At 46.0% G+C, this 21,463-nt stretch overlaps 1 protein-coding gene and 1 non-coding gene across 7 annotated transcripts in view; both read right to left on the reverse strand.

Annotated features, from left to right (window-relative positions):
* The window catches only part of EFR3A (EFR3 homolog A), a 58,967-nt gene extending 50,329 nt beyond the window's left edge, over positions 1 to 8,638 (reverse strand). The window contains exons 1-4 of one of the 6 annotated variants that reach the window (XM_058176800.1): positions 8,569 to 8,636; positions 4,772 to 4,966; positions 1,546 to 1,616; positions 432 to 486 (exon numbers count right to left, since the gene is read on the reverse strand). In XM_058176800.1, coding sequence (XP_058032783.1) covers positions 432 to 444 — 13 coding nt within the window. In that variant the 5' untranslated portion in view covers positions 445 to 486; positions 1,546 to 1,616; positions 4,772 to 4,966; positions 8,569 to 8,636. Of the gene's footprint in view, positions 1 to 431; positions 487 to 1,545; positions 1,617 to 4,711; positions 4,731 to 4,771; positions 4,967 to 8,568 lie in introns of those variants that run through there. The other 5 variants (XM_058176797.1, XM_058176802.1, XM_058176799.1 and 2 more) reach the window with 5 other exon arrangements.
* Positions 8,639 to 10,290: 1,652 nt separating this feature from the next.
* Positions 10,291 to 10,363, reverse strand: TRNAR-CCG (transfer RNA arginine (anticodon CCG)). The gene has a single exon. It is a non-coding gene; the product is annotated as a tRNA-Arg (tRNA).
* Between the last annotated feature and the right edge of the window lie 11,100 nt (positions 10,364 to 21,463).

The raw sequence follows: 21,463 nt of genomic DNA on the forward strand, positions 1-21,463 counted from the left end.
ATCTCTTCTCCTTTTATCGAATGGAAAAAGGAGTCCCTGTATTTGAAGAATAAATATCCACATAATTCAACCACCATTCAGCCTATCAGCTTTCCCTGGAGCTGCAGAGAGACTGACCGCAAATTAAGGCAACCGTCACAATTCCCCTTCCTGATCGTTTTAACTGCCAAGCAAATAAAATTGTTAATATCTTTCCGGATAATAATTCTCTAGACTCTGGGGGGTTTCGGTGGATGTGAAGCCAGAAATTTATCTTCAGAAATAACCACCGAGTTTCCCGCATCACCACCATCACTTTTGCAAGGGGCTTAAAAGTCTCTGTGCACATAAATATTTAACAGATTTGATGGACAATAGTTTGTACATAAATATGATGTTGGAAAATGGAAATAAAAATTAAAAAAAAATATTTAACAGATTTCTGTACTCACGTCCTGGCATCATAAATCAGTCATTTGGTCTCTTTATTTCCCACAAGGTGATAATCTGCAAGAAAGAAAGACAGACAGACCACGTCAAGACTGTTCCACTGATAATTGAAAGCTTTACCACCAATTTTTATTTTTTTATTTTACATTTATATCCCGCCCGTCTCCGAAGACTCAGGGCGGCTTACAGTGTGTAAGGCAATAGTCTCATTCTATTTGTATATTTACAAAGTCAACTTATTGCCCCCCCAACAATCTGGGTCCTCATTTTACCTACCTTATAAAGGATGGAAGGCTGAGTCAACCTTGGGCCTGGTTTATTTTATTTTTATTTTATTTACATTTATATCCCGCCCTTCTCCAAAGACTCAGGGCGGCTTACACTATGTCAAGCAATAGTCTCATCCTATTTGTATGTTTATATACAAAATCAACTTATTGCCCCCAACAATCTGGGTCCTCATTTTACCTACCTTATAAAGGATGGAAGGCTGAGTCAACCTTGGGCCTGGTGGGACTAGAACCTGCAGTAATTGTAGGCTGCTGTGTTTTAATAACAGGCTTCTTACAGCCTGAGCCACACCGCGCGGCCCTGTGTGGACTTAATTATGTTAGTCCTCAACTTACAACTCTTTGCTTAGTGACCATTCAAAATTACAAAGTGACTTATGACCATTGCATCATCGCCATGGTCACGTGATCAGAATTCAGAGATGTTCGGCAACTGGCTCGTATTTATGACGGCTGCAGCGTCCTGGGGTCACGTGATCCCCTTTTGCGACCTTCTGACAAGCAACGTCCACGGGAAGCCAGATTCACTTAACAACCATGTCACGTGCTTGTTAAGTGAATCTGTTGACTTTGCTTGTCAGAAGGTCGCAAAAGGCGATCACGTGACCCCGGGACACTCAACCGTCGTAAGTACATGCCAGTTTCCAAGCATCTGAAGTTCGATCACGTGACTATGAGGTTGCCGCAGGTGTAAAAAACAGTCACAAGTCACTTTTTTCACTGTCGTTGCAACTTCGGTCACTAAACAAATTAATTGTATATTTGAGGACTGCTTAGGAAGCTTACTAATAACCGCATATTTAAAAATGAAAAAAATTATCCTCACAATTCTGTGAAATAGAACAATCTGAGACCTAAAGCGGGGAAGTCACGCGTCTCAAAGAGTAATTTTGCTGGCTAAAAATAAAGAAACAAAAGGAGAACATCAAAAGTAGGTTAGGAAACAGGTTAATTTCTACCTACCACTGCTTAAAGTAGAAACCTTCAAATTTCTGGGTTCTATCATATCGCAAGATCTCAAATGGACAGCTAACATCAAAAACATCATTAAAAAAGGACAACAAAGAATGTTCTTTCTGCGCCAACTCAGTAAGCTCAAACTGCCCAAGGAGCTGCTGATCCAATTCTACAGAGGAATTATTGAGTCTGTCATTTGCACCTCTATAACTGTCTGGTTCGGTTCTGCAACCCAACAAGAAAAACACAGACTTCAGAGGATAATTAGAACTGCAGAAAAAATAATTGCTACCAACTTGCTTTCCATTGAGGACCTGTATACTGCACGAATCAAGAAGAGGGCCGTGAAAATATTTGCAGATCCCTCGCATCCTGGACATAAACTGTTTCAACTCCTACCCTCAAAACGACGCTATAGAGCACTGCACACCAGAACAACTAGACACAAGAACAGTTTTTTCCCGAAGGCCATCACTCTGCTAAACAAATAATTCCCTCAACACTGTCAGACTATTTACTGAATCTGCACTACTATCAATCGTTTCATAGTTCCCATCACCAATCTCTTTCCACTTATGACTGTATGACTATAACTTGTTGCTGGCAATCCTTATGATTTATATTGATATATTGATCATCAATTGTGTTGTAAATGTTGTACCTTGATGAACGTATCTTTTCTTTTATGTACACTGAGAGCATCTGCACCAAGACAAATTCCTTGTGTGTCCAATCACACTTGGCCAATAAAAATTCTATTCTATTAAAGCAGGGGTCTTCAACCTTGGCAACTTGAAGACTTGTGGACTCCAACTCCCAGAGTTCCTCAGCCAGAAGTCCACAAGTCTTCAAGTTGCCAAGGTTGAAGACCCCTGGCTTAAAGCACCTTCAGTCAATACAGGAAGACCTCAACTTACACATGCTGGCTGGGGAATTCTGGGAGTTGAAGTCCACAGGTCTTAAAGGGGCAAGGTTGGACAGCCCTGAAGTGGACCGACACATTATGGTGACACAACTCACTTCTCAAAGATTGGCCAGGAAGAGAAAGGGAGGGTCACAACCAGGAAAAGAATCAGCAGTTCACAAACATCAGTTTCGTCGGAAAAATAGCATTTTTGCCCTGGGCAACCTTTCCACGTTGTTCCATGTAACTGAACAGGTGGGGATGTGGTGATTGATCTGCAAGGCGAATTCTTGCCCATTGGACAATCCAATATCAACCTGGCAACCGTATCTCGGTTAGTCCGCTCTGTTGCGTACCCCATGGCTATTTATGGCTGTGAAAGCCGGACCTTGAAAAAGCAAGACAGGAAGAAAATCGAGGGGTTTGAGGTGGGGTGTGGAAGGAGACCCTCCCTGGACAGCAAAGGTGACCAACAAACCAGTAATGGAGCAGGTGACACCAGACCTGTTCCTGGGAGGCAACAGTGCCATGGGGAGGAATTCACGGGAGAAAGCAATTAGGCTTGGAAGAATTAAGGCAGTCAAAGACGACGGGTGGCTGGACACCAAGAAACAGCACAAGATCAGAAGATGTAGAGAGACCACCTGGCCCTGAAGAATCGCCAAGAATCGGACTCAACTGAAGGGATCATCATTTTTTTCTCTCTTTTCTTTCTTTTCCTTTCCTTCCTTTCCTTTCCTTTCCTTTCCTTCACTCCATCTCCTCTCCTCTCCTTCCTTCCCCTCCCTCCCTCCCTCCCTCCCTCCATCTATATCTATCTATCTATCTATCTATCTATCTATCTATCTATCTATCTACCCTCTGGAATGAACTTCCCCCTGGTTTGCGTCAATTACCTGACCTTCGGACCTTTCGCCGTGAATTGAAAACGTACTTGTTCATCCAAGCGGGACTGGCTTAATTCTTAATTTTTAAATTTTGAATTTTTTGAATTTTAATAATTTTAAATTGGGGTATTCTGTTTTATCGGGTCAAATTTGACGGTTTTTAAAATTTTCGGCCATTATAGAATATGTTATTTTAATTTGTTGTTTTAAAATTGTATATTGTATTGTTTTAATCTGGCTGTACACTGCCCTGAGTCCTTCGGGAGAAGGGCGGTATAAAAATCTAAATAATAAAATAAATAAATAAATAAATAAATATCCTCTACCTACCCACCATCCACCCACTCATCTCCTTCCTTCCGTTACTATTAAGTTCCTTCCTTCCATTTCCTTCCTTCATTCCCTACCCTTTCCTTCCATCTCCTTCCTTCCTTCCTTCCTTCCTTCCTTCCTTCCTTCCTTCCTTCCATCCATCCATCCATCCATCTCTGAAAAAGGAAACCGGGCCACGAAAGAACACAAAGGCTGGAAACCATCAAAACTGAGGGTGGAAGTTCATTCTCAGAGCTTGTGGGGTGGATGTGTGTGTGTGTGTTCTGAATGCTTCATTTCCAGGCTAAGGAACCCCTTCAGCAGAATTTGGGGGTGTCCCTGGGGTTTTTTCTTCTGCTTACAAGGGCTTCATGTGATCTGATGGCCTGGTGATGGGTCTGGTGTGGGTTACGCCAGGTGAGGCTCTTCTGATGGGTCGGTCCATTCTGCTGAAGATGTTACCTAGCCTGGTACCAAAACCTTCAGAAACCAACCCACAAGCCTGGAGAACAAACCTCCAGCCTCATCATCCTACACCTGAGCTAGAGATATTCCCCACTATCTCAATCCATCAAAGCTGACACTAGCCAGGGCTTAGAATGACGCAAAGAAGAAGTGCAAGATGCCCAGAGAATCACCAAGAACCGGACACAACCGAATGGATCACCACCTCCTCCTCCTCCTCCTCCTCATCGCTCATCAATATCACCAGAGATTACTTGCAACAAAACAGAACGGAAACGGCAGGCGTGCAACGCGTAGAATTCAGGCCAGAGTCTCGTTTGAAAAGGATCTGCCTGCCTTCAATTTTTACTCACAAAAATTTTCCAGATTTAATTTAAAACATTCCCCCCCACCACACACACACAATCCGATGGGGGGAAAAAATACGCCATCCTATCATGATGGGGGCAAAAACGAGCAGAGCTTACGTTTGATTTCTCCCCCATGCGCCACGCAGCCAGGAGAAAGGCAGAAAGGAGCTTCTGTACCTTTGAAACTAGTCTCGTTCTTTAAAACGTGCAGAATAAACAGCTATGAGGGACCGATCAGTGGAGCCCTGGCATAAAAGACGGTTCTGCAAAACGAGCCATGGTTAACCTTGCTGCCTCAGGGTTGAATCTGGATCACCGAGTCCCTTTCAGGGAAGAGACGAAATTAGCTTCAGAAATTTGTCCTTTAACGTCCTAGGTAGAAAGAGGAGAGTTTCTCTCAAATACCAGCTGCTTGGGGACAGGCACGGATACTCCTTGAGCATTGCTGGCTCTGAACTCTCAAGAATGCTGTCATTTCTTTTAATTTTATTTATGTATTTTACATTCCTTTCAGCTTTCAGAATTACTGCTTGCAATTTATCTTTTCTACGCTGGTCTGTGACCATAAATAAGGATTTGATTCTTTAATGGGAACGACTAACAGCTGTTATCCTCAACTAGCTGTTTGCCAGTATGTTCCAAAACAGTTTCTTTCAGGAAACTGATAAAGGAGAATATCTGTAGGTCAGGGAAACCAGAAGGGACCTGGTTAATATTTCAGACCGGGGAGGGGCAGGGTGGTTGGAGGGAGGAGGAGGAGGAGGACTATGGGGCACTTGGTGGCCTCTGAGTTTGGTGGTTTTCTTGCAGACGTTTCATGACCCAAATTAAGTGACATCATCAGTGATAGATGGTGTTACCTAGTTCGGGTTATTGGAACTTCTGCAAGAAAACAACCAAGCTCAGAGAGAGGATGGATGGATGGATGGATGGAAGGAAGGAAGGAAGGAAGGAAGGAAGGAAGGAAGGAAGGAAGGAAGGAAGGAAGGAAGGAAGGAAGGAAGGAAGGAAGGAAGGAAGGAAGGAACAATGATAATGTTACCTAGTTGGGTAATGAAAGAAAACAACCAAGCTCAGAGAGAGGATGGATGGATGGATGGATGGAAGGAAGGAAGGAAGGAAGGAAGGAAGGAAGGAAGGAAGGAAGGAAGGAACAATGATAATGTTACCTACTTGGGTAATGAAATGTCTACAAGAAAACAACCAAGCTCAGAGAGGATGGATGGAAGGAAGGAAGGAAAGAAGGAAGGAAGGAAGGAAGGAAGGAAGGAAGGAAGGAAGGAAGGAAGGAAGGAAGGAAGGAAGGAAGGAACAATGATAATGTTACCTACTTGGGTAATGAAATGTCTACAAGAAAACAACCAAGCTCAGAGAGAGGATGGATGGATGGAAGGAAGGAAGGAAGGAAGGACGAAAGGGAGGGAGGGAGGGAGATCACTGGGGGCCATGAAACATCCCCAAGGGAAGAACGCAGCTCAGAGAGCCCCAAAGTTTCAGGAAAAGCTTGGCGTTCCGGTCTAAGGTATGCTTTGACCACAGATCCTCCCTGCAATTTCCGATGTGCTTCCTGAGGCGCTTTTTTGTGTCCTGATGTGCTTTTTGAGGAGAGTGTCACACTCAGCCCATCATGGAGTTGCTGCCTGGCGTCTCCCCCACCCCCCCGGCTGTGCCAGGATTGTATAAGGCACTTTATGGCGACCAGCCCTGACGAACCTTCCTGATGAACCATCCTCCAAGGGGGCGGGGGGGGGGGAAATGATGCTCTCAAGGAGAGGGTGTGGCAGGTTGCTGTTTCGCAGTCCTTTCATGACCCAGCTAGATGGGAGTGGGATTCGTGGAGAAGAGGAGGATGGGAGGAGGAAGACTATGGAGTCCTTTTTTCAGCTGGGTGGGGTTTTTTTTTGCAGACGTTTCATTACCAAACTAGATAACATCATCAGTGCTGGAAAGGAGGAGGAGGAGGAGAATGACTAGGACTGTGGGATCCTTGGGGCTCTCTAAGATTGGTGGTTTTCTTACAGTCCTTTAATGACCCAACCACGTAACATTCGGTTCTGCAACCCAACAAGAAAGACACAGACTTCAGAGGATAATTAGAACTGCAGAAAAAATAATTGCTACCAACCTGCCTTCCATTGAGGACCTGTATACTGCACGAATCAAGAAGAGGGCCGTGAAAATATTTGCAGATCCCTCGCATCCTGGACATAAACTGTTTCAACTCCTACCCTCAAAACGACGCTATAGAGCACTGCACACCAGAACAACTAGACACAAGAACAGTTTTTTCCCGAAGGCCATCACTCTGCTAAACAAATAATTCCATCAACACTGTCAGACTATTTACTGAATCTGCACTACTATTAATCGTTTCATAGTTCCCATCACCAATCTCTTTCCACTTATGACTGTATGACTGTAACTTGTTGCTGGCAATCCTTATGATTTATATTGATATATTGATCATCAATTGTGTTGTAAATGTTGTACCTTGATGAACGTATCTTTTCTTTTATGTACACTGAGAGCATCTGCACCAAGACAAATTTCTTGTGTGTCCAATCACACTTGGCCAATAAAATTCTATTCTATTCTATTCTATTCTATTCTATTCTAACATCATCAGCGCTAGAGGGGAGTGGGGTTTGCAAGGAGGAGGGGGAGGACTGTGGGGTCCTTGGTGCTCTTTGAGCTCAATGGTTTTCTGGAAGATGCTTCATAACCCAAACGAAGTCACATCGTCAGTGCACACGGTTACACTCTGCTTTCTAAGACTGATGAGGTTTCCTACTTGGGCAATGAACCGTCTGGAAGAAAAAACGAGAGCCTCATGGACCTGACAGTCCTTCCCCTCCTCTCCCCAAGCCCCTCTCCCTTCTAGCACTGATACTGTTACGGGGTTGGGACATGAAATGTCTGCAAGAAACCAGCCACGCTTAGAGAGCACCAAGACCTCCACCTCCTCCTCTCCACAAACCTCACAGCCTTCTAGCACTGATGCCCTTCCCTACTTGGGTCATAAAACGTCTGCAAGAAAACAGCCACGCTCAGAGAGCACCAAGGACCCCCCAGTTCAACCCGGAGCTACAAATACCATCACTTACTCCACACGCTGCCCAAGGGCTGCTTGTGAGGAGCAGGAGGGGGGGGGGCTGGGCCAGCCCCCTCCCTTCCAGAGTCCAGTTCTTCTGTTGGGTGGGGGAGAGAAGGAAATCCCAGGGGAGAGCCAAGATCCAAAGTCGGAGGGAAAATTCTTTTTCTTGGGATCCTACCCCCAGCCCCCAGTCTTCCCTCGATCTACCTGGTCCCTATCAGCTGGCCCGGACTGACTTCTGCCTGCTGCTGGGCTGCCTTGGGGGGGGGGAGGCAAAGAGAGCAGCAGCTGGTCCCCCTCCCGGGACCCTCCGGGAAGCCCCATTCATTGCATTTGATCCACCGATGCCATTTCTATGCCGCCCCCCAGTCCGGCCGAGAGGCGGCTTACGATCCGCAAAGGCAACAAAACGCTACAATGTTGCAATAAGCGACGCGTGAAAAATCCACACTCCGTATCTCTAAACGGCCCCGGGGAAAGGAATGGAGGGAGGGGCGGGGGGTGGGAGGGGAGGGCGGCTGGGCAACCGCCGTCCCGGGTCTGGGGCTCCGTTGGGACCCCCGGCTCCAACCCCCTCCCGCCCCCAGCCAGATCAGCCCCCAAGAGACCCCATTCCAGCCCAGCCAGGAGTGCAAACGGCCCCTCTGGTTGCTCCCCCCCCTCCCCTCCCCTCCCCCTTTTCTGCGGCAAGAGAAGCGGCCCGGGAGCCCCAGCGGAGCCTCTGCCGCCTTCGCCAACCGGGCGCCCTCCGGATTAGGGGGTCCCCTTAAACTGCTTGAGTGGGGGAGGGCGGCGGGGAGGGCCCCGTCTGTGGTGGTCCCGGGGGGCTCTTGGCTCTCGTTCCCCCCTCCTCCCCCTCCCCCCCCGTCCGCGGACTCACCCAGCGGCCGGACGCAGCGAGCGAAGCAGCCGCAGCTGCAGAGGCACCGCCGCCATCTTGGCCCTCCGCGCGGTGCATTGTGGGCGTGGTAGTTCTGCGCGCCTGCCTCCCCCTCCCTCTTTCCCTCCCCCCCAGTGGAGCGCGGAAGTGCGGGTTTGGAGCGTCGTGTGAACCCACCCGCGTGTTTAATGCGCTGCTTGACCTCCCGTCTCTGCCTCTCCCGGGAGTTTTTTTTGGGGGGGGCTTTCGGGGGTCTTTGTCCCGGTCCAGCCCTGCAGAAGTGCTGGGGACGGAGGGCGGGAGATGGGGGGAGTCCCGGAGGAGCCCCAGATTGCGAATCGGGGCTCTCTAGGGCAGGGCCTGGGGCCGTGCAGGAGCAGAGGTGGGGCATTCCCAGATCGCGGAGATCCCCGACCCAAATATTATTAATTTATTAAATTTATTTATTTATTAAATTTTTGATTGATGAAATTGATGATTCAATTTTTGATTGATGAATGAATTGATTGAATTATTAATTATTATTAATAATTCTATGGCTGACATTAATAATTTCATTATTGATAATGTAAGAACTCGGGTTCCCTGGGCAGATTGCAAAAGTATCTCGATTTTTAAAGAATAAATTGACGAAGGGGATGATTAAAAAAACCCATACAAATGGCTGAAATGGTCGGGGAGGAGAAAACGCTCATCCCGATGTTGCAAAGTACCTAAGCAACATTTCCTGGGCATCGTATGCTATATTTAGGATGACGCAGCTGTCCACGGGGGCTAAATGCATGCGGATAAGGGTTTCTGAGCATAAACAGAGCGTCTGCAAGAGGAAACTACGCAGAATCTCAAGGGGTAACTTCCAGTTATGACCACCAGGTGGGGCTGCTGCTCCGTGATAGGTTCCTTTGCCGTATGAATGACAGCTCCCATCATTTCCAGGGGGACTTTGGGGAGGGGACATTTGGAGACAATGGTGGGGGTCGGCAAACCCAGCTTTGTGTATTAAATTTTTATTTTATTTTTTATTTTGTCACAACAGTATACACAAACAATTGTCATAGATAAAACAACATGTATTGAAGAAAATATATAAGTAAAAATATGCATCAATAATATTAATTTGAAGGGAACAATAGGACAGGAATGGTAGGCACTATTGTGCTCTTGTGTTCTCTTACATTCTGCAAGGCCTGGGCCTGCTCTGCCCTGTCTCCTCTAGTTTGCAGGATTGGGGCCGAAAGTGATGCTCTCACCTGTGCCCAGGTGAGGGGAGGACTTCAACTCCCAGCATTCCCCAGCCAGCATGTTTTAAGGGGGGGGTTTCAAAATCCCAGAATTCTCCAACCAGCATGCTTCAAGAGGGGTGGACTTCAACTCCCAGAATTTCCTAGCCAGAATATTTTAAGGGGAGGGACTTCAACTCCCAGAATTCCCAGCATGCTTTAAAAGGAGGGGAGGACATCAATTCCAGGAATTCCCCAGTCGGCATGCTTTAAAAGGAAGGGAGGGGGCTTCAATTCTCAGAATAGCTGGCTGGGGAATTGAAGTCAAGTTCTCAAGCTTGGATACCCCTGGTAGAGGGTCTCCCGCTTGAGCAGGGGCAGGTTGGATTAGATTAGAAGATTTCCAAGGTCTCTTCCAACTCGATTCTTCTGTTCCTAGTCCCCTCTGGGGTTAAAGCCTCTTCTCAGTGCCTCTCCCTCCAATAATAAAATTGTGATTACGCGACCCAGGTGGGACTTGAACCCACAATCCCCAGCTCCGGAGGCTGATGCCTTATCCATTAGGCCACTGGGCCCCCTTCCTCAGCTCCTCTCTGCCACCGCTCCTGCAGCTAACAGCGGGGGTGGAGGGGGGGGGGCAGAGCCAGCTTTGGCACCGAAAGGGGATGCGTGGATGCCGTTGAATTCTCTGGTGGAGAGGAGAAGGCGGAAAAGCAGGGCTGGCACGCGGAGTGTGGAGGCTGCTACTGCAGTTGCTTTGATGACGTCATTGTGTGGATCTCAGGAGGTGAAGCCCGCTTGGGTTCTGCCTACCAAACAAGCTACGATGCCCATCTGGTCGTGAGCCAGCTTGCAAATCGGAATCCACCTCACCTGTTCAAGGGTTGCCAAGAGAAATCGCAGCCACAACGGTGGGAAATCAAAGCTCTTCCCTTTTTATCCGATGAGAGGCCATAAAAAAAAAACTGGCAGGCAAACCTCCTCTTCCAACGGTGTTCATTTAGTGACCATTTGGAGTTAACAACGGCACTACAAACAGCAACTTGGGACTGTTTTTCACACTTACGACCGTTGCAGAATCCCCGTGGTCACGTGGTTTATATTTGGAAGCTTGGCGACTGACTCACATTTATGACGGTGGCCACAACCCCCAGAGTCACGTGTTCATAATTCATACGCTTAGCCTATTTATGACGGCTGCAGTGTCCCTTGAATAGAATAGAATAGAATAGAATAGAATAGAATAGAATAGAATAGAATAGAATAGAATTTTTTTATTGGCCAAGTGTGATTGGACACACAAGGAATTTGTCTTGGTGCATAAGCTCTCAGTGTACATAAAAGAAATAGAATAGAATAGAATAGAATAGAATAGAATAGAATAGAATAGAATAGAATAGAATAGAATAGAATAGAATAGAATAGAATTTTTATTGGCCAAGTGTGATTGGACACACAAGGAATTTGTCTTGGTGCATAAGCTCTCAGTGTACATAAAAGAAATAGAATAGAATAGAATAGAATAGAATAGAATAGAATAGAATAGAATAGAATTTTTATTGGCCAAGTGTGATTGGACACACAAGGAATTTGTCTTGGTGCATATGCTCTCAGTGTACATAAAAGAAAATAGAATGGAATGGAATGGAATAGAATAGAATAGAATAGAATAGAATAGAATAGAATAGAATAGAATAGAATAGAATTCTTTATTGGCCAAGTATGATTGGACACACAAGGAATTTGTCTTGGTGCATACGCTCTCAGTGTACATAAAAGAAAAGGTACGTTCATCAAGGTACAATACAATTAATACAAGGTATTAATCCCCTTTTGCGAACTTTTGACAAACGAAGTTGACGGGGGAGCCGGATTCACTGAACAACCGTGTGACTCGTTTAACGACGGCAGGAATTCGCTTAACAAATGTGGCGAGAAAAATGTCATAAAATGGGGCAAACTCGCCAAGCAACTGTCTCGCGTAGTAACAAAAATTCTGCGCTCAGTTGCGGCCGTACGTCGAGGACCACCTGCGATGGATTGGGGGATGAGGAAATCAAGCTGGGATAGGAAACCATCACTATAGAAACCCACTGAGATACATCGTCCATCAGTTGTGGGTGATGCATGATGCTCTACTCAAAACCGTGTGATGTTCCACGGATTGATTGTCCTCATTGTCGGGAAATTCCTCCTTCGTCCCAGGTTGCTTCTCTCCTTGATACGTGTCCATCCGTGGCTTCTTCTCGTGCCTTCAGGTGCTTTGGAGAACAGAACAGAACTGAATAACAGAGTTGGAAGGGACCTTGGAGGTCTTCTAGTCCAACCCCTTGCTCAAGCAGGAGACCCTACACCATTCCAGACAAATGGTTGTTTAATCGCTTCGTAAAAGCCTCTGAAGCAAAGATCTCCAACCTTGGTCCCTTTAAGACTTGTGGACTTCAACTCCCAGAGTTCCTCAGCCAGCTTTGCTGGCTGAGGGACTCTGGGAGTTGAAGTCCACAAGTCTTAAAGGGACCAAGGTTGGAGACCCCTGCTCTGGAGATGGAGCACCCACAACTTCTGGTGGCAAGCTGTTCCTCTGATCAATTGTCCTCATTATCAGGAAACTTCTCCTTAATTCTAGGTTGGTTCTTTCCTTGGTTAGTTTCCATCCGTTGCTTCTTCAGGTGCTTTGGAGACCAGGTTGACCCCCCTCTCTTCTCTGTGCCAGCCCCCCAAATATTGATAGACTGCTATTGTGCCACCCCAGTCCCTTTCTTCATTAAAAACTAGACCAATTCCTGCAACCGTTCTTCATATGTTTTACCCTCCAGTCCAGTGGTGGGTTGCTTCCGTTTTGCACCGGATCGGGCAAAGCGGCAGCGGCAAAAGGCTCCACCCACCCACCCAGATACTTCTGCGCATGCGGAGAAGCGCCACGCGCAAACACACAAGAGCAAACCGGTAGCAATTTGGAACCCGCCCCTGCTCCAGCCCCCTAATCCTCTTGGTTGCTCTTCTCTGCACTCCTTCTCAAGTCTCAACATTTTGTTTTACAACATGGTGACCAAAATTGGATGCTGTATTCCAAGTGTGGCCTTACCAAGGCTTTGTAAAGTGGTATTAACACGTTGTGTGAAGCTTTATAAAGCTGTACTAGAACTTCACATGATCTTGATTCTTATTTATTTATTTATTTATTTATTTATTTATTTATTTTTGTCACACAGTATATATAAGCATAAGCATGAAATAACTGTACAATATATAAGCATATATATAAATATGGGTATGTAATAGAATAGAATAGAATTTTTTATTGGCCAAGTGTGATTGGACACACAAGGAATTTGTCTTGGTGCATATGCTCTCAGTGTACATAAAAGAAAAGATACCTTCATCAAGGTACAACATTTACAACACAATTGATGGTCAATATATCAATATAAATCATAAGGATTGCCAGCAACAAGTTATAGTCATACAGTCATAAGTGGAAAGAGATTGGTGATGGGAACTATGAGAAGATTAATAGTAGTGCAGATTCAGTAAATAGTCTGACAGTGTTGATGGAATTATTTGTTTAGCAGAGTGATGGCCTTCGGGAAAAAACTGTTCTTGTGTCTAGTTGTTCTGGTGTGCAGTGCTCTATAGCGTCGTTTTGAGAGTAGGAGTTGAAACAGTTTATGTCCAGGATGCGAGGGATCTGCAAATATTTTCATGGCCCTCTTCTTGATTCGTGCAGTATACAGGTCCTCAATGGAAGGCAGGTTGGTAGCAATTATTTTTTCTGCAGTTCTAATTATCCTCTGAAGTCTGTGTTTTTCTTGTTGGGTTGCAGAACCGAACCAGACAGTTATAGAGGTGCAAATGACAGACTCAGTAATTCCTCTGTAGAACTGAATCAGCAGCTCCTTGGGCAGTTTGAGCTTACTGAGTTGGCGCAGAAAGAACATTCTTTGTTGTCCTTTTTTAATGATGTTTTTGATGTTAGCTGTCCATTTTATTATTATTATTATTATTTATTAAATTTTTATACCGCCCTTCTCCCGAAGGACTCAGGGTGGTGTACAGCCAAAAAGATAAAAACTCAGTATATATACAATTAAAACAGAAATTTAAAACAAAGCATATTAGAAAAAAAAGGCCGATATTAAAAATTTAAAAATTTAAAAATTTAAAAAATTTAAAAATTTAAAAACCCTAACACAATAAAACTCCAATTAAAATTAATAAAAACTATTAAGCCAGTCCCGCTTAATAGTTTTTAGATTTTAGATCTTGCGATATGATAGAACCTAGAAATTTAAAGGTTTCTACTGTTGATACTGTGTTGTCTAGTATTGTGAGAAGTGGAAGTATGGAAGGGTTTCTCCTAAAGTCTACCACCATTTCTACAGTTTTGAGTGTGTTCAGTTCCAGATTGTTTTGGTTGCACCACAAGGCTAGTCGTTCGACCTCTCGTCTATATGCGGATTCGTCATTGTCTCGAATGAGACCAATGATTAAATTTTTTTTTTAATTTGCATTTATATCCCGCCCTTCTCCGAAGACTCAGGGCGGCTTACACTATGTTAGCAATAGTCTTCATTCTATTTGTATATTTATATACAAAGTCAACTTATTGCCCCCAACAATCTGGCTCCTCATTTTACCTACTATTAAATTAAATTAATAACTATATTAATTGAATATAACAAAAGGAAACAATAGGACAGGAATGGTAGGCACGCTTGTGCTCTTATGCGCGCCCCTTACAGACCTCTTAGAAATGGAGTGAGGTCAATAGTAGACAGTTTTTGGTTAAAGCTTTGGGGATTATGGGAAGAGGCCACAGAGTCAGGTAGTTTATTCCAAGCATTAACAACTCTGTTATTGAAGTCATATTTCTGCAATCAAGATTGGAGCGGTTCACATCAAGCTTAAGTCTATTGTGTGCTCGTGTATTATTGCAATTGAAGCTGAAGTAGTCTTCGACAGGAAGGACATTGTAATAGATGATTCTATGAGTTAAACTCAGGTCCTGTCGGAGGCGGCGGAGTTCTAAATTTTCTAAACCCAGGATTTCAAGTCTGGTGGCATAAGGTATTTTGTTGTATTCGGAGGAGCGGAGAACTCTTCTTGTAAAATATTTCTGGACACGTTCAATTGTATTGATGTCAGAAATGTGATCTGGGTTCCAGACAGTCGAGCTGCATTCAAGAATTGATGCAACCTAGGACTGCACTGGCTTTTTCCGCAGCTGCGGCACACCGATGTCTCATAGGTGTCCATTAGGGCACCTAGGAACCCCCTATTCATTCCAATAGACACACTTGTTGGGATGTCAATAGCTTTCCACGAACAATTCAAGAGGCTGCCTTTTACCCAGTAAAGTCCTTTGTGGCTTAGTTGGCACAGGGTACCTGTAAGACCATCGTCCTCAACCAGACTTGATGCATCCTAGATGTTCCTTCTGGAAGAAGATGCTCTACCTTCACGTACCAAGAAGGCCTGAAAAGGAAGCATTTCCCATTATGGCCCTAAAGCTCTGGAACAGCCTCTCCAAGGAAGTCAAACACATCCATTGTGTCACATCTTCACAAATTGGTGGCAACTGCGCTTCCGGAGGGCTGCAGGGGCAGATGGGGGATTGAGGGCTTGTAGTGTTCATTCTTTCTGGATTGTTTCCATTCTTTCTGGATTTCTTGATTTTTATCTCAGGTGCTTTAATTTATTTGTAATATTTTATGTGGTTACTACAATCGTTAGCCACTGGGATGGATCCAACACCATAGAAGTTCAGTAAAGAGGTAAGAAAAAACCAAATCCAATCTATTTTACACTTTTCAGAGAGAATAACAATTATTTATTTATCTGTATCCCACCTTTGTTATTTTTATAGATAACTTGAGGCAGCAAACATATCCATCCCACCTTCTTCCTCCTGTTTTCCCCATAACAACTGTCTGGGAGGTGGGTTGGGTTGAGACAGCAAAACTGGCCCACAGTCACCAGACTTTCATGTCTAGGGTGGGACTAGAACTCACCGTCTCCTGGTGGTTGGCCCAAACTCACCCAGCCAGCTTTCATGCCTAAAATGGAACTAGAACTCCCAGTCTCCTGGTCATCGGCCCAAAGTCACCCAGATAGTTTTCATGCCTAAGGCAAGATTAGAACTCACAACCTCCCGCTTTCTAGCCTGGTGCCTTCGCCTCTTCTAGACTAAACCGGCTCTCTTTCATGGAATAATGTCTATTTATCTTATTTTCATGCAAGACAAATTCTTGCATCATTGGCACATCTTTCGGTGCAAGTCATGGCTTAATTCTGTCTCGCCTCGAGTCCCAACACAAAGGCAAATATTTGTTTTCCAGACCAAGTGGGCCCGTTTGCTGACGTCTAAATTCCTGCGGTTACACCTGAGACGTTGTAGGAGGTCCGGCCGGCAGTGCGAGGTTTGGTTTGCGGTGGCAAAAGATTAGAAGGACCAGTTAGCACCGTTTCCCCAACTCACGCATTTCGTTTCAGGCTATCCTGCCAATCAGCCTTCGAATAAAGTTGCTGAGAGGAAAAATTGGCTCCCAGATTCCTTCGGATGCTTAGATCTTATATCCACACAGGTAAGTCCTCGATTTATGACCCACAGTCAAGCCCAAACATTCTGTTGTTCGTTAAGCGAGCTGGGCCCCATTTTGCAACCTTTTGCACCGCCGTTGTTAAGTGAATCACTGCTATTGGGTTGGACCTCCAAGGTCCCTCCAACTCTGTTATTCTGTTCTAATTGTTAAGGCAGTCACACACGGCCGTTAAGTGAATCTGGCTCCCCCCCTTGACCTTGCTTGTCAGAAGGTCACAAAAGACCCCTGGACGCATCACGTGATCATGGGCATGCTGCAACGGTCATAACTGTGAAAAATGGTCGTAACTCACCCTTTCGAGGGCCGTTGTAACTTTGAACGGCCACTAAATGAACTGCTGTAAATCGAGGAACTTCAACTCTCGATCCTAAGTGAGCCCAACCTTTCCATTGCTAACAAAAGTCAGTTGTTAAGTGAATCGTGCGGTCATTAAGTGAATCCGGCTTCCCCCGTGGACTTTGCTTGTCAGAAGCTGCCTGTGAAAAGTGTGAATTGACGGTGAAATCGTTGTGAAAAACGGTCGAACACTTTTTTCAGTGCCGTCGTAACTTTGAACGGTCACTAAACGAACGGTTGTAAGTGGAGGACTAGCTGTGCATTGTTCCTTTTGTGGACAGGTAGTCCTCGACTTCTGGCACTGAAAAAAGGGACTTACAACTGTTCCTCGCACTTACAACTGTTGCAGAACCCCTGTGGCCATGTGATCAAAATTTGGGCACTTGGCAACTGGCATGTACTTATGACCGTTTCCCTGTCCCGGGGTGACGTGATCCCCTTTTGCGACCGTTTGGGACCCCCAAGACCACTCTCACCCCAGGGAGCTACCGACGTCTGCAAAATGCCAATCTGGCAACAACCCAGGGACTCCTTTTGCGTCCAGGCTCAGAGCCTTCCAGAAGACCAGTTAATACAGGTAGTCCTTAACTTATCACAGTTTGCTTAGCGACCATTCAAAGTTAGCAACGGCACTGAAAAAAGGGACTTACGACCATTTTTCACACTTAGGACCACTGCAGCCTCCTCATGCTCATGTGATTTACATTCAGATACTCGACAGCTGACTCACATTTATGACGGTTGCACTGTTCCTGGGGTCACACGATCCTCTTTTGCGACCTTCTGACAAGCAAAGTCCACGGGTGAAGCCAGACCATGACCATGCTACTAATTTAACAACTGAAGGGATTCGCTTAACAACAGTGGCAAGAACGGCTGTAAAATGGGGCGGAACTCACTTAAATGAATGTCTCGCATAGCAGCAGAAATTTTGGGCTCCATTGTGATCATAAATCGAGGACTAGCTGTATTTATGACCGCCGCAGTGTCCCCAGAGGTCACACGATCCGTTTTTTTGCCACCTTTTGACCCGCCAAGTCAATGGTGAAACCGGATTCACTTAACGACCGTGTCACTAACTTAACAGCTGCAGTGATTCGCTTAACAACAGTGACAAGAAAGGCCGTAAAATGGGGCAAAACTCACTTAACAGATGTCTCCCTTAGCAACATAAATTTTGGGCTCCGTTGTGGTCGTAAGTCGAGGACCTTACCTGCATTTCTGCAGAAATAAGAGACGGAACGTCCCAGTCCGTTTCCCTGGGTCAATATTGGCTCAGATATTTATAGAAAAGGTGTCAACATGTCGATTTATATGCGGTTTCTTTCGCAAGTTTCGTTTTTACACTCCGGTTGACAAGGTTTGTTGTTTTCGGGGAAAGTTTACTTTTGTCAGATTCCGAAGTAATTTACTCACGGAGCCCCCCCCCCCTTGGGAAGCGTTCCTAATCTTATCGCCTTGCCAGAAATTTCCTGTGGCTTGTTTGTTCAGTTTCTCAAAGGGGAAGAGAGGCTTAGACCGTCCGGGGATCATTTAATCCCTTCTAAATCTGGGTGCCTTGTTACCACCTCGGTTGCTTCATTCCTGGCTGACTCGGTAGTTATTTATTTTCTGATAAATGGGATTCTTTTTCTATAGAACAGCGGCGTCCAATCTACCCGTCCAAAATGGTGTAGGGTTTCCTGCCTGGGCAGGGGGTTGGACTAGAAGACCTCCAAGGTCCCTTCCAACTCTGATATTATTATTACTATTATTATCTTGGCAACTTTAAGATTTGCGGACTTCAATTCCCAGAATCCCCCAGCCAGCATGTTTTAAAGGAGGGGAATTTCATCTCCCAGAATCCCCCAGCCAGCATGTTTTAAAGGAGGGGGACTTCAACTCCCAGAATTCTCCAGCCAGCATGTTTTAAAGGAGGGGAATTTCATCTCCCAGAATCCCCCAGCCAGCATGTTTTAAAGGAGGGGGACTTCAACTCCCAGAATTCTCCAGCCAGCATGCTTTAAGAGGAATAGACGCCAGCTCCCAGCATTCCCTGACTAGCATGCTTTAAGTGGGGTGGACTTCAACTCCCAGAATTCCCCAGCCGGCATGCTTTAAGAGGGGAGGAAACCTGAATTCCCAGAATGTCTGGCTGGGGAATTCTGGGAGTTGAAGTCCACAAGTCTTAAAGTTCCCACAGTTGCATTCCCCTGCTCTCTAGAACCGGGGTCTTCAACCTTGGCAACTTTAAGCCTGGTGGACTTCAACTCCCAGAATCCCCCAGCCAGCTGGCTGGGGAATTCTGGGAGTTGAATCCACAAGTCTTAAAGTTCCCACGGTTGTATTTCCCTGCTCTCTAGAAGTTATGGCTGTTGCTCTCTAGGATTTAAAGGGGACATTCCCTATTTCAGAATTCCAGTATTTTATATTCTTCAACTATCAGAGGGATTTTCTCCAGGCTGGCAGAAAAGGAGGGGAAGGCGATTCTTTCCTCCTCCTGGGTCTCTCAGAGGGGTGGGCAAAAAAAAAAACACAGAGGGGGGGGGCAAAAACAGTGGGAAATCATGCCCCCGCTCTTGATCACTCTCCCAGTCTCGTGGATCCAGGGCTTTTGACCATCTGGAGGTGCCTGGGTGGGAATTTCCAGATAAATCAGGATAATCCTTTTACTGGAAAGATCACACACACACACACACCCAGTCCCTGATCCGCGAAAGGGGGGGGGGCTGTGCCAAGTGGAGCAGAAGCAACTCATTGATTGCCCTTGCCAGAGGTCTGGACTGAGCTTTTGTGCCAGGACTGGCAACTAAACTGACCTGCTTGAAAACAGCCCCACCAACACTGACAGAGCAAGCCAAGCAAGGCTCATTCCTTGTAGCACTGATGATGTTACCTAGTTGGGTAGTGAAATGTCAGCAAGAAAGCAACTAAGTTCCTAGAACACCAAGGACTCCACAGTTGTCTCCTGTCTCCTTCCTCCTCCTCCTCCTCCTCCTCCTCCTCCTCCTCCTCCTCCTCCTCCTCCTCCTCCTCCTCTTCCTCTTCCTCCTTCTCCTTCTGATTCTGATTTTCCTTCTTCTTCTTCTTCTTCTTCTTCTTCTTCTTCTTCTTCTTCTTCTTCTTCCTCCTCCTCCTCCTCCTCTTCTTCTTCTTCTTCTTTTTCTTCTTCTTCTCGTCCTCCTCCTCCTCCCCCTCCTCCTCTTCTTCTTTTCTTCCTCTTCCTCTTCTTCTTCTTCTTCTTCTTCTTCTTCTCCTTCTCCTTCTCCTTCTCCTTCTTCTTCTTCTTCTTCTTCTTCTCCTTCTTCTTCTTCTTCATTCCAATTTAATTCTAATTTTTCTCCTCCTCCTCCTCCTCCTTATTCCTTTCTAGCACTCATGAAATTACTGAGTTAGGTAATAAAACGTCTGAAACAAAACTGCCAAGCTCAGAAAGGCCAAAGGCCCTACACAGTCCTCCTTTTCCTCCTCTTCCTCCCCCCCACTTTCTGTTTCTCCTCCTCTCCACAAACCCCACTCCCTTCTAGCACTGATGATGTTACCTAGATGGGTGATGGAACGTCTGCAAGAAAACGAGCTCAGACACCAAGGACGGCTCTCCTGCTTGAACAACGATGCTTTTAAAAAATATAATTAAAATTAGGTTTTATTTCCACCCAGCACTGAAGTGTCCAGTTGATACCGCACTATCATTACTGCTTCATTATCATCGCTAATGTACGACTGGTTCCCAACCCAACCTGGGTCTCCAGCGGAGGGGGCTGTGGCTTGGCTGCCCTTTGTGGCTTCCCTGCTTTGCTCCCCCCACCAAAAACCAGTGTTCTGTCCCCCTCGCCTCAGTCCGAGCGATGACTTAATTAGCCAGCAACTATCAGCTTCTGGCAGCAAACTAGCAAGCGTATGCCAAGTGTCTCCGTTATCTCTCTTGCTGCCTATAAGTCAACCAGGAACAAACAGTACTTCAGCTCTAGTTAAGCAGTTGATTGCCACGAAGGGGTATAGCAGCCCTCGCTGCCTTTATATCCTGTGGGGTGTGGCTCCATGACTCAGCACTTCCTAGGCCTGCCCCACCCTTGCTTCTGTTGTTCCCGCCTCTCCTGCCTAGGAACCTAGGGTCCAGCCAGGCCTGATTGCCATCAGCTGGGACTGAAGGTGTGGCCTGGGGGGAGGAAGAGTCAGGGGATGGAGGCCTCGTTATCTCCTCCACCTGACCTGCCTCTGGCTCCTGGAGCTGAGCCAGGGAAGCCGGTGCTCCCGAGGTAAGTCCTGATGGCCCTTCCCCCTCACTTTCCAAGTCACTTTCTGGCAGGGGCCCCGGCTCGGGGGGGGGGTGCAGACACAACAACCAGGCTCTTTCCTGAACGGTAAGTCCCACTACCCACCCCCCCACCAGGTGCTAAAACCTCTGCCAGGATCCAGCCTCAGCCTTTTTTTTATGATGCCTTATCAGTTCTTCTGGGATCAAGGGGCAATCGAGAGGCAGGGGGCAAAGGGCAAAGGGCTCCCAACTGGCAGAGGCAATGGCTTTAAGTTTATGGGGGTGGGTGGGTCAGAAGGAGATCTGCCCCCTCCCTGCAAGCAAACAACACCCAAGCAGGTTTCCTGTATTGTAGCAAAGGACAATATGTAGATTTCTTGCACTGTCAGCATAGAATCCTAGGGCTGGATGGGACCTTAGAGGTCTTCTAGTCCAGCCCCCAAGCAGGAGACCCTATACCATTCCCAACAAAAGGGTGTCCGGTCTCTTCTTGATGTCGA

Source organism: Ahaetulla prasina, chromosome 3 (genome assembly GCF_028640845.1).
Source record: "Ahaetulla prasina isolate Xishuangbanna chromosome 3, ASM2864084v1, whole genome shotgun sequence".
Taxonomy (NCBI): domain Eukaryota; kingdom Metazoa; phylum Chordata; class Lepidosauria; order Squamata; family Colubridae; genus Ahaetulla; species Ahaetulla prasina.